This window comes from Eptatretus burgeri, chromosome 12 (genome assembly GCF_056783735.1).
Source record: "Eptatretus burgeri isolate ZD-2024b chromosome 12, Ebu_testis_v1, whole genome shotgun sequence".
Lineage (NCBI taxonomy): Eukaryota > Metazoa > Chordata > Myxini > Myxiniformes > Myxinidae > Eptatretus > Eptatretus burgeri.
In genome coordinates, this window is record NC_140972.1 from 76,902,063 (window position 1) to 76,914,562 (window position 12,500).

Consider the following 12,500-nt stretch of genomic DNA (forward strand, 5'->3'; position numbering starts at 1 on the left):
GGGAGTCCCGTGGCAGAGTTCGTGAAGAGCCCCGTTCTGAGTCCCGTGTGCAGAGTTCGTGTGCTGAGTCCCGTGGGAGGAGTAAGCTTTTTGCTTCGGCTGGCTCAGTGAGCTTCGGCTGCTGCTTTGTTTTGGAAGGAACTTGAGCGAGTTGTTTGGCTCGAGCTGCGAGTGGAGGCTTCTTCTTCTTCTTCCTCTCCTTCCTCTTCTTCTTGGTTCGTGGAGCTTTTCGTTCTCCATTTTGTTTCCCGGCTTGGTGCGACCCATCGGCCTCTTCTTGGAGTTGGATTCTCGGGGAAGCGACGATCGATAGGACGGATCGGCGCCTCGTCTCACCGGCACGTGTTGAGAAGCGCGGGAGGATTCGCGGGAGCTCGGGAAGGATCGCGGCGATTGGATCCAGCTCGCTCTCACTGGAGCCCGGGTCCGGACAAGTTGAAGACCACACGAGGTGGAAAGGTTCGAATCAAGCTCTGAGTTCCAGCTCACCTGTCCTCCGAGCTGGAGCTCATGATTGAAGGCCTCAGCCACCGTTTCTTGTGGGTGTGTGTGTGTGTGTGTGTGTGTGTGCGTATGTGTGCCCGTGGGCCCGTCTAATAAGTAGGAACTGCTGTTAAGTGTAAATGACTGTACATAATAAGTAGACGGTTGTAGTTCTTTTGTCGTGCTTTTGTTGCTTGCATAATTGCATACGTGTTTTGCCTTATTTAATTGCATACATGTTTCATTATAATAAATGTCCTTGTGTGAATGTAAACCTGCTCGTTGCGTCCATTCCCTCATTGACTGAACATTTCGTATGTTGGGAGTTAGAAAGCTGTTGGTTTGCCGGAATAGGGGGACATTTGGACCGACGGTTCTCGGCGGTTACGCCGCTCGGAATCGTGCACGGACAAGCTCACCTCGGCGGTTTGTTCCGTACGAGATCCGTCGAGGGTGGAATACCCCGGTAGTTGGATCAGGTGGGTATTTCGGTACATTGAAGATTGGCAATCGACCCTACCCCACGTGATCTGTCGATTGGCGTATTTCGGTTCTTGTTCAAGGACCCATCGCTCGGATTTATCCGGACGGCGATCTATATTCCGGGAGATCGGTCGGGCCGACTCGACTTGCGGCTCCGTTCAGAGCAGTCGGTTGGCGGCCGACCCCCGGCCAGTAACAATTCGTTGTCAGGAGTGCGATTCGGCCCCCTCCGCCTCCGTAGCAAAATTCACGGAGTCGGATCAGGGGTATACGGAGCAACCCCCCCCCCCCCCCGTGTCCCCAAGTTACAAGCGTTATAAATTTTATTCCCAGCACGTAAAATGTTCAACCAAGGCGAGCAGGGGCAGGAGGGATTAAGAATGGATTTGGAAATGTTAGAATCTATGGCTCAGGATGAAATGACCATGCAGGACACTCCCATTATGCAGGTTGACTATTCCCCGCAAATAAATGCAGAGTCCGCAATGGGTGCAGCGGCGGGGGCCACGGTGTATGACACCCCCCTCCCTTCCTCCGTCAAAATCCCTCCTCAGTCCCCGGCGGATCCGCGCCCGATAATGGCGAAGCGACTGCCACCGGGTCACCTGACATGGGCCAGCTATTAGAAATATTGCTGGCAAAAATGGATGAGAATGTGCAAACGCTGCGGGGTGAGATGCAGAGCATGGGGCGATGCCTGCAGGCGGGCAGAATGGCAATTCAGAGGAGCGAAACGCGGGCAGTGGAGCTCAAAATGGTGGCGCCACGTGTTGGAGCGAACGAGCTGAGGGGGAGTGTGGACTGTGTCGGTCCTGCGATGGAGGACAAAGTAATTTGGGAGACGCGCTGGGCGAGACTCGAGCATGTGACAGAGAAAGTGACGGTGACACAGAGGGAGAAATTAAAAGGGGTGACGGAGACGTGTACGGCAAGACACATAGAGACGAGGGAAATAATAAACGAGGTGACAAATACCAGAGCCACGGGGAATAGAACAGGAAACAGACGAAAAGCCAGGAAGAAACGGAAATAATAAACGAGGTGACTGAGATAAAGCAAGTAGAGAAGAAACTCCAGGTTATTGACGAGCACACACAGGTAGGCAGAGTGAGGGACAATGGGGTTGAGCTGGGGGAGTGTTTTGTGACCTGGTGCGAGCAGCAGGATAGCCTCCTTCAGGAACGAGGTGAGGGAGTGTGCCCCCTTGAGGCGGATCGCGACGAGGAGAGTCCGGTCGAGCCTTGCGAGGTAAAGGGGGCGAGTGCTGTGAATGGGTGCACGCGGAGCTTGGGGGTTATGGAAACCCCGGGACCCCTTGAGGTGGTGCTAATTCCCAGCGTGGTTATTCCGGTGTGTGTGGTGTCGAAATGTGTATTTGCGAGTGTGCCAAAATGCGTGCTTTACAGCACGCATGGTGTGGTTGAAGCACCGTGTGTGGATGAAGCAGCACGTGCAGATGAAACACCACGTGTGACAGGAACCGCGTGTGTGAGTAGGATGGTGTGTGTGAGTGAAAGGCGATGTGTGAGAGACAGCGTGCGCGAGTAGGATGGTGTGTGTGAGTGAAAGGCGATGTGTGAGAGAGACAGCGTGTGTGAGGTCGCAGTACGTGAGGGAGATGACAGTCGGTATGCGGGAGAACGCAACCGCATCCCCGTGTCTGAGTGCCATGGTGGAGTGTGTGAGCGTCGTGGCATGCAGGAGTGTGTGCGTTGAACGGCGACGACGACGGGACCAGATGAAGGACAAGGGCCGAGTCGCGGCCGGAGCTATTTTGAGCACCGTGCCGGGTTTGCACAGTGGCAAGCGTGGGGTCCGTGCTGTGCTACGCACAAGGCTGCCAAGTGCGCGGCTGTGCAGGTGAAACCCGGTCCGGAAACGCCAGCGGTGGATGTCAGCAGATCCCGCGGACGGACAGAAGCTCGGCTGGATTCGGAATTTGGACCGGATGGGTTCTCCACGCGAGTGTGTTTGTAAAGCTCTGACGAGCAGAGCACATGTGTTCACGTCGGGAACCCCTCGAAACGCGGGGCTTGCTTTGAGATGCGCAGAGTGACGTCATGGCTGCACGTGCGTTTGGAATCCGGCAGAAGGGAATTCCTGCCGGATGGTACCGTCCAAGAGGGGCGAGGTGTGCGGGGCACAAGCAGCTGCCATGACGTCACAGAAAAAGAATGCGGCTGTGAACTGCCGCGCTGGTGGTGCACATTATGAAGAAGAAGAAAAAAAAAAGAGTTGAGAAAAGCAAGCCTCGCTTCGGGTGAACAGGATTCCCAGGCAAGGGCTGGATGACCCTCTTGTTTGGGGGCACAGGAAGAACGAGTTAGGAGGATGGGTTCGAGATAGTGAGACCAGCTTCATGGGGACATGGGTTGTACCTTATGGAGCCTGTGGAATGGATTAGTTGGAGGGATTTTAGTTTAGATTTAGGAAATGGAATTTTTGGAGACACGGACAGACTGGAATGTGTAGTGGAGACGTAGCTTAGCTTCGTAGAGTAAATGGAACGTGCATGAGTTTTAAGGGATGACGAGGGAGCACGAGTTAGTCAGGGGATTTAGTTAGAAGGATGGCAGTGTTGAGTGTTGGTGTGAGTTGTGAAATGGAAAGTGTGTGAGGAATGAGTGTAGGACAGTGGGCCCAAGTGTGCGAGTGGAGCGAATGTGGTATGCATGGTGCGAATGACTGGTTGGGGGGAGGAGTGATTCCCACCCAAGTGACCTCAGGGTCAGTTTAATGTTAGCTCATGGGTTATTCAAATTTACTAACAGGAGGTCGTTTTGTTGTTGGTGTCGAGAGAAGGCACGAAACCCGTTTGGAGGGGTGCAAGAGTTCATAGACCGGCTGGGAGTGTGGCTGTGGAAAGTTGAGTATTTGTTTGGTGGGTACCCCAGGCAACGGACTAGTCGGACAGAGTAGGCCAAGGGCCCAAGAGGGGCCAGGATAGAGTAGTGGGCACGGGCGACCCGTCAGAAACGGGACCCCGAGCGCCAGAATGCCACGGGGGCAGTGTAATGGGCACGGGCGACCCTCGGAAAGGGACCCGGGGCATCAACACGCCACGTGGGCATCGGAGGGGGGCAATGCCAGAGAGGGCAACCCCCACATTTATAGGGAGCAGCTCAGCTCAGAGGCAGCCTGCGGGCATGGGGGTGCCATGATTAGAGTTCGGCAGAGGGGGAGTTCCTGCCAGTTGAGCCACGCTGCCCAGCCAGGAAATTGTGCAAGGGCACGTATGAAAATTTGAGGGCAAGGCCCAATCTTATAATGGACACAAACACAGGCGACGGGAATCATGGTTTTTAGAACCGATAGTTTTAAAGTGTGAGGCGTTTTTGGAAAGCCCCAGGGTAGTTTCAGGTTAATGAATGTTAGGGTAGATAGGAGATGTACCCCTTCGCACCATCCATCCCTTCACTCGTTGTAGGCCGCTGGACTCACCTTGGTAGATCGCTGAACTCTGAGGAGGCCATTCTGAGGCTTCATTGGGCCTCGAGACAGGACGCTAGTCTCTCCCTATTCCCCTCCAGAGAGGGAATGTAGGGGTTGGGAGTAGGCCAGGTGGACATGATAGGCTAGCCGGACAAAGACAATTAAGGGGGTTAGGGAGACAATTATAAAAGGGAAATAAAAATAAAGAGGGGCGAAATTTTGTTGTTTTGTGGCAAATTAAGGGAGCGGGTATGGACAGAGACAGGCAAAGGCGATAGAGTGGGGGGGAGACAGTAGGCTCGGTCTGAGCCCACCTTCAAAGCGGCCGGCACCACCGCACTCCCTCCAAACCTGATGAAACCACACCATAGGCCAGCCAGCTTCACCTGTCGGCCTGTTGTGCTGCAGCCACATGTTCTGCATGGGCTTACCTTGCCATGCCTAGTTGCCTGCCTCTGCCATGACCCCATGCCTGCTAGCCCTTGTTTGCGTTTGCCCCTGTGTCCATCCATCACCATGTGTGCCAGGAACATCCAGTTTTGCAAGGACTGCCCTGCAGGCAGCCCGTGCAACCATCATATCCATTTGTTTTGCGACCATCTCCATCCATTCCCCTGCACCAAAGACTTTGCAACAACTTTTGCCTTTTACCTTTTTCCCTTTCACAGATCACAAGTCCTGGGCTATGGTTAGTGTCATGTAATTGATAAGTTAAGATTGTAAATACGTGAACCCCCGCCTGCATGTTTGTTTTAGCACCGGCAATTTTAGTTAAGTTGTCCGAATGAGTCTGAGAGTTTGTTTAGTTAGTTACGCAGCGCATTAGGTTATTTATTTTTGGGACACGTATAAAGAAATGTCGCACTCAGGGATCCAAAGGTAGAACGTACTAGGGGAAAACTTACACATGCTGGTCACATGAAAATTTGACGACTCGGGACGAGTCTGTAAAAAGGGGAGGGGGTAGTGTTACGAATTTGGAATTCAATTGCACACAACATACAGGTTCCCTTAGTCAGCTATGTCGATAAGTGCATGTTCCCGAGATAGCTCACCTACCATTGTTTAAATGTTTTGAAATTGATTAGATGCACTGCGGATCGAATAAGTTGGAAATGCTGTTAACTGTAAATGACTGTACATAATAAGTAGACGGTTGTAGTTCTTTTGTCGTGCTTTTGTTGCTTGCATACGTGATTTGTCTTATTTAATTGCATATGTGTTTCATTATAATAAATGTCCTTGTGTGAATGTAAACCTGCTCGTTGCGTCCATTCCCTCATTGACTGAACATTTTGTGTGTTGGGAGTTAGAAAGCCATTGCTTTGCCGTAATAGGGGGACATTTGGACCAACGGTTGTCGGTGGTTACGCCACTCGGAATCGCGCACGGACAAGCTCGCCTCGGCGGTTTGTTCCGCACGAGATCCGTCGAGGGTGGAATACGCTGGTAGTTGGATCACGTGGGTATTTAGGTACATTGAAGATTGGCAATCGACCCTACCCCACGTGATCTGTCGATTGGCGTATTTCGGTTCTTGTACAAGGACCCGTCGCTCGGAGTTATCCGGGCGGCGATCTATATTCTGGGCGATCGGTCGGGCCGACTCGACTTGCGGCTCCGTTTAAAGCGGTCGGTTGGTGGCCGACCCCCAGCCAGTAACAATATATATATATATATATATATATATATATATATATATATATATATATATATATATATATATATATATATATATATATATATATATATATATATATACATACATATCTATCTCTATTATAATACCAAGCTTGCACACTAAAAACTTGGCTCGCCGTCACACGATCCCTATGAAATTGCTGTGGCACTTAGCGGACATGCCGACAATGTTTGGGAAGTCTTGGCGTTCCATAGTACCACTTGTATTTTGCACAATGAGTATTTTTGTCATTCCCCGTGTACGGTCTGTCGTCTGCTTCCAGCTATGTTGTATTGCTATCCCATGCATGTGCACGGGTATCGTGTGTATATATATATATATATATATATATATATATATATATATATATATATATATATATATATATATATATATATATATACATATACATAGTCATCCCTCGCTATATCACGGTTCACCGATCGCGCCCCCGGTTCATCGCGGGTTTTCTTTGGAACCTAACTAATTTTTTTCTGCGGATTCCCCTGGTATATCGCAGTAATAATAAATAAAATATAAATTATTTAAGCAATAAATTATAACGCGTGGCGCTCGACCAGTCACACAACGCACGAGATAAAGTTTCGCTTGTGAACTTCGAATATTTTCTACGTTTTTTTCTACAAGCCCCACGATGCCGCCCAAATGCCCTGCACCTTCTAAGGCTTCTGGAAAGGAACCGAAGCGCCAGAGGAAGGTCCTGACGCTCCAGGAGAAGATTAAGGTGCTAAATATGCTTCGGGAAGGAAAAAGGTTTGCCGCAGTTGGACGAGCACTGCCAAACCGACCAGACCAGACGAGTCGATCTCCGGCACCTCAAACCCGATCACTGCCAAGCTGACCACACCAGACGAGTCGATTTTTTGGGGAGGCATCCATTCATCGCAGATTTTCACTTATCGCAAGGGGGTTTGGAACGTAACCCCCGCGATAAACAGGGGATGACTGTGTGTGTGTGTGTGTATATATATATATATATATATATATATATATATATATATATATATATATATATATATATATATATATATATATATACATATACATATTTTGGATTCGCGAGATATCCCTTATTGTCGGGTTTTCCATGTGTGTGTGTGCGTGTGCGTGTGCGTGTGTGCACGCAACACGAGGCTCCACAGCACAAACCAGCAAACCGATTTCGAAGAAACTTGGCGACCAGGTGCCATATGAGGTGGGAATGTGCGTGTTTCAGTTTCGTTGCAAAGCAACCACCCGTTGCTATGCAGTGGTCGAAAAACCGCGTTCACTATTTTCAATACTTGTCCTGCAGTTTTGAATGTGGAGAAACGAGACTTCGGGATTAAACACTTCAAGATATCGATGGGCATATCATTTTACCATCGCAGAGAGGTTGATGCTCTCTATCTTCTACCGCCTCCTTTCTGGTCTTGTACCCTCTTCCCTTTCAATGCTTTGTTCCGCTTCCCCACTCCCACCCACCCCTTGCCCAAGGTTTCTGCAGGGGTGTAATTAGTATAATCTATAATCACTGCTCACCTCATCTCATTCGTACCTATTTTTTCCCCCCACCTGTGGAACCAACTTACACATTCTCTTCATTTCATTCTTCCCTCCAGGTCTTCAAAACAGCTGTTCACCACCATCTGAAAACACCCCCAACCCAAAACCATGATCTTTTCTACCTGTGAACCCCAACCCCAAAGTCCATCTTCAAAATTTCCAGTTTTTTTCCCTGTTCCTCAGTTTGCTTCTGGATCCATCTTGTCCACCCCAACACTCACTGGAGGTGTTGTTGGCATCACCCCTCCCAATCTTTCCACCGTCCCCTTTGTTCTGTCGCATCCTGACCCGTTGTGTGTTCTCGCTCTTCCACGAGCCTGGACAATGCACGAAAAAAAAAATTTTGGTGCCAACCCCATGTATAAATGGCTTTAATCGCATGATCAACCAGCGGTATGCTTGGTGGAATATCCTCCAAAAGAATTTTAAAGCCAATTATTGTCGTTGGTAAAGCAAACGAGTTCTTGTTTGGTCAATACTTCACTGGGAAAGTAATCTCCCATGCATTCCAATTGAATGCATACAGGGCAAAAGCAAAGTTTTCAATGCTTGAGAAAGGAGATCTTTCATCTGCAGTACAGGCTCCCCAGAAACATCACTTACCCACATTTCTAGGTCTGAAACTCAAACTCCCCCTCGTTTGTGCAATATCAAAGCTGCTATACGTCAAGTGACCCATTATGCACAATTGACAGTGAGAACCCAAAATGGTAAATAATATCGACGTTCAGAATATTGTATGCTTGCAATGAAACAAATAAATATATAACTAGAAGTGCAGTGGGCTGCTGCAGAGCACATACCTACGCCAGGCTGATTCGTTTACGTTTTGTATCCCACCGATAGGCCAGATCTGGATTCAAACCTGAACTAAAATTTAAACGGCTTGTTCTCGTCACCAAACCAACTCGCCCATCAAGTTTCGTCTGAATCCGTTCATAACGTTTTGAAATATCATGCCAAACATGTCATTTTAGCCCTATTACTCAATGGTGAAGAACAACTTAAAAAATTCTCAGATCCAGATTCAGATCTTCACCAAAATCTAATCATTTCATCCTTCTCATATGCCCAAGCTCTCCACAAAATTTCGTCCAAATCATCTGTCCACAACTTTTTGAGATATTTTGTTCACAAAAACAAAGAGAGAGAGAGAGAGAGAGACAGAGACAGAGACAGACAGAGGTGAAAACAAAACCTCCGTCCATCTTCGGTGGCATTGGAACATATGAGACAAGTTGCTGAAACTGGTATGGAAAATGAGAACCTGTTTACAACAGGATGAGCTCCTCAATATCCTTCCTCTGGAGGAATGTGGGATCAGTATAAGAGCAATTCATAAAGGTAGAGAGGAAAAAAAGACAAAAAAAAAGTTTTAAAACAAGAATGTTAAGCGGTCGTCCGAAGGATTCTCAAACTTGAACCGAAACAGAAGCTTATTAGGGAAATTCAGTATTATTATACCACGGCCAACATTGCTTCAGGCATCGTACTGTCACAGTACTTCATTCAAATTTGCCTTTCGTGACATTACAATATCATGGCAACCGGACATCAACAGCTTGTGTGTGACATCAATGCATCCGAATGAAGAGACAGGCTTGTAACAATAAGCACATGTTTTCTGGGTTGTGTTGGAGGGTGAGTGGGTGTTTACATTACTTTCATGGAAGAGGAAGCAATTTTGTTGTCCATTTTATACAGAAATGAAATGCATTTGCAGAGACTGCGTGGCAGAAATTCAGCTGTTTCTTTGATCAAGGAAGACAATCCACTTCAAATTCATCAATAATGCGTGGAAAATTTGACACATCATGATATATATATATATATATATATATATATATATATATATATATATATATATATATATATATATATATATAAAATTGTTCATTGAAATAAACTGAAAAAAAAACAAAAAACTTAGTTTGACCTTGATGGTTTGAGAAAGCTTACAGGTTTGCCTCTATTGCTTGTTCTTGGACAATTAACTTGTTCCTGACATCCCATAATGAGAGAAAATCACCAGTTTTTGTGAAGATAAAGTTTGCAGAGGCCATAATTGGAAATAAACAAACAAAAATATAAACACATTTACATGAAAGTCTCATTACAGATTACTCAGAGACAGACTGGTTTCACTCTCACCCCCCCCCCCCCACTCCCAATTCCAAAAAAACAGGCCAGACAATGCTCAGCCTGTGAAAGGGAAAGGTGTGGTGGAACAAGCCAGAAAAAGAAAGAACAGGGTGTGGTGTATCTGATGTGCCAAACTCACTGCGCTTCCCCAGGTCGTAGAAAAACCAAGCAGCTCCCTGGTTAAGCTTTTGCGGCCGGTACTAGAAAAGGGTCGAGAGAAAGCATCGGTGAATGGCCAAGTTCAAACCGCTGCGAATCACATCACAGATGTGTAAAAATGCCAAACTCCACACAATGGTTTTATCAGAAATAAATTCTGACCCAGGCACAAAGCAAGTAGAACTTGCGATTTAATGCAAACATTTCTGCTCCATTGCTGATAAATGTGCCTACATATTTTTTTCCACCGTTTTGTGAAATCCCAATGCAATGGTACCAATAGTCCTACCGTGTGTGTGTGTGTGTGTGTGTGTGTGTGTGTGTGTGTGTGTGTGTGTGTGTGTGTGTGTGTGTGTGTGTGTGTATGTATTTAAATAAATATAAATACAAAATTGAACAGTTCTAAATGCAGCACCTCGATGCCATTAGAGTATTTAAATTGCATCAGATGTGGCAATAAATGAAAAATATTGCTCTCAGCTTGCAGGCTCGATGACAGAAGACACCATTTTCATTTTTGCCACCCACATCCCCACCTCATTTAGAATCCCGTACTGGCACAGGAAACTTGCTCACTCATTGAAATGAATCACATTCAACAAAATACGTCCTTTTGCGACAAACTGTTCAGCCACACAAATTTGATCACAAACAAGTCGGCTCATTTTACAACTTCAAGTTTAACTGTCTGTGCAAATGTCAGGACTGAAACTTAAAACTGAAGCAAAAAATACACCATTGCATGCAACCAAGACATTGAAGGAAGCAGATAAACAGGAATAAAAGATAGACTTGCTAATTTTGGGTTCTGAAACAGCAGAAATTGTCACCAAACCATACAAGTTGAAAAGGGAAGAGCGAGCCAATAAATATAAGCTTCAATATAAAAAAACAATGATCTTCTGGGTATCAACATTAGTCAAAACGATTAATCAAGCATAAATTTACAAAATGAAATTCTGCAGCATCAAAGTAGTTCAGAAAGCAGTAAAAGGCTACAAAATAAAAATGAAGTCTGCAAAAGGGAAGTGGCTTGAAGAGCAGAGAAGCTGATCAATTCCCGATGGGGCCTATATTGGAGGTACCAGAGGCTATCCTTGTCCATCACAATTCCATAACATTTAGAGATATGGAACTTAATGCAGTATCTATAATCCAGCACCTTCCCACAGCGCAAACCATGCACACATCATCCCCACAGTAAAGTGCAAAACACATTCAAAGCCATTGCTGCACTATGAGTGAGAGAAAGCACAAAAGGAACAAGGAAAGAAGATAAACCAATGCCGGCTGGACAAGGGGGTTATGAGACCAAACATCTAAACAGCATCATTGGACACATTACAGTGACATTTACTCCCCGAAACCACACCCAGCACCCAATAAAAGACGAAACACACCAGAGAACGGAGCTGACTTGCGACCAAGGAACAGAACGAAAGACCACAAGAGCTGCTTGCTTGGTCTGAGGGACGGAATGGGATGAGCTGTGCCAGTCAGAGCAAGTCTCAACAGGTTAAAAAAAAAAACTCTGAAATTTTTGGGATAGAATTTAGAAGTGATAATTATGACGTCATAGGGAACGTGGTACGGGCACCATCTTTGAAAAACCGAAAAACTTTGGACATCTTCTCGGGAAAAAAATTGAAACATGGTTCATTGTCAAGATCTCCACAAGGGGTACAAGCGTTAACTGTGACATTAGTGAAGTGGTATCCGGGTGAAAATGACACGTAGAACGCTGCATCCGAAAATTTATTGCGAGTCATCAACACAACTCACGGAAGAAAAAATAAAGATAAAAAAAATGAAAAAATGTCACATCACATGGATCAGCAGCCATATTATTTTGAAAATAAATTTTTTTTTTAATCTTCTCTGAAACGGCTGAACAGATCGAGCCAAAACTTTACACAAGTTCCCCAAGCCATGTGTGCACCAGTATGTTAATGAATAATTGATAGGTCACATGGTTTGGCAGCCAGATTTATTTAATTGTTTGAATCCAAGAACTCCCCCCCCCACCCCCCCCAAGAAGGCTCACTTGGCTGCGCCTGGATGGGTTTGAGGATGGAGGAGGAGCAATTCAATTGATAACGATGATAGTCGCAGGAAAGAAGGATTAACTGCGTATGTAATAAATAGATGGAATGTGGCCCGAGACAAGGTCCATAACTTGTCAATCCCATGTCATAGAGACGTGTCGGGTCTCAGACTCAGGGAAGTCCCGGTATACCCTCTGGACCTATGGTGTCAACATTCATTACTTTGTGTTCAAGTTATTTCAACCCAAATTCAATTGATACAGACTATGTACTCAGGAAAAAGGGCGAACTGCATACGTAATAAGTAGATTGAATGTGGCATGTTACGCGGTCCATAACTCATCAATCCTGCATCGTAGAGAGAGAGAGGGACGTGGGAGGCTTCGTATGCCTCGGGGGAGTTCCAGTTTACTCTGTGGACCCGTGGTGCAAACATTTATTACTTCGTGTTCAGGTTATTTAAATACCAATTCAATTGATACTGACAATGCCCACCCGGAAAAAGGGCC

General features: G+C 46.4%; 1 protein-coding gene across 7 annotated transcripts in view; it reads right to left on the minus strand.

The window, feature by feature from the left end:
- Positions 1–12,500, minus strand: part of FAM53A (family with sequence similarity 53 member A) — a 138,171-nt gene that overhangs the window by 54,586 nt on the left and 71,085 nt on the right. For 5 of the 7 annotated variants that reach the window (XM_085848597.1, XM_085848596.1, XM_085848598.1 and 2 more), the window contains one exon: positions 9,927–9,987. The exons of 1 other annotated variant lie outside the window; for it this stretch is intronic. In XM_085848597.1, coding sequence (XP_085704723.1) covers positions 9,927–9,987 — 61 coding nt within the window. Of the gene's footprint in view, positions 1–7,671; positions 7,729–9,926; positions 9,988–12,500 lie in introns of all 7 variants that reach the window. One more of the 7 variants, XM_085848599.1, reaches the window with a different exon arrangement.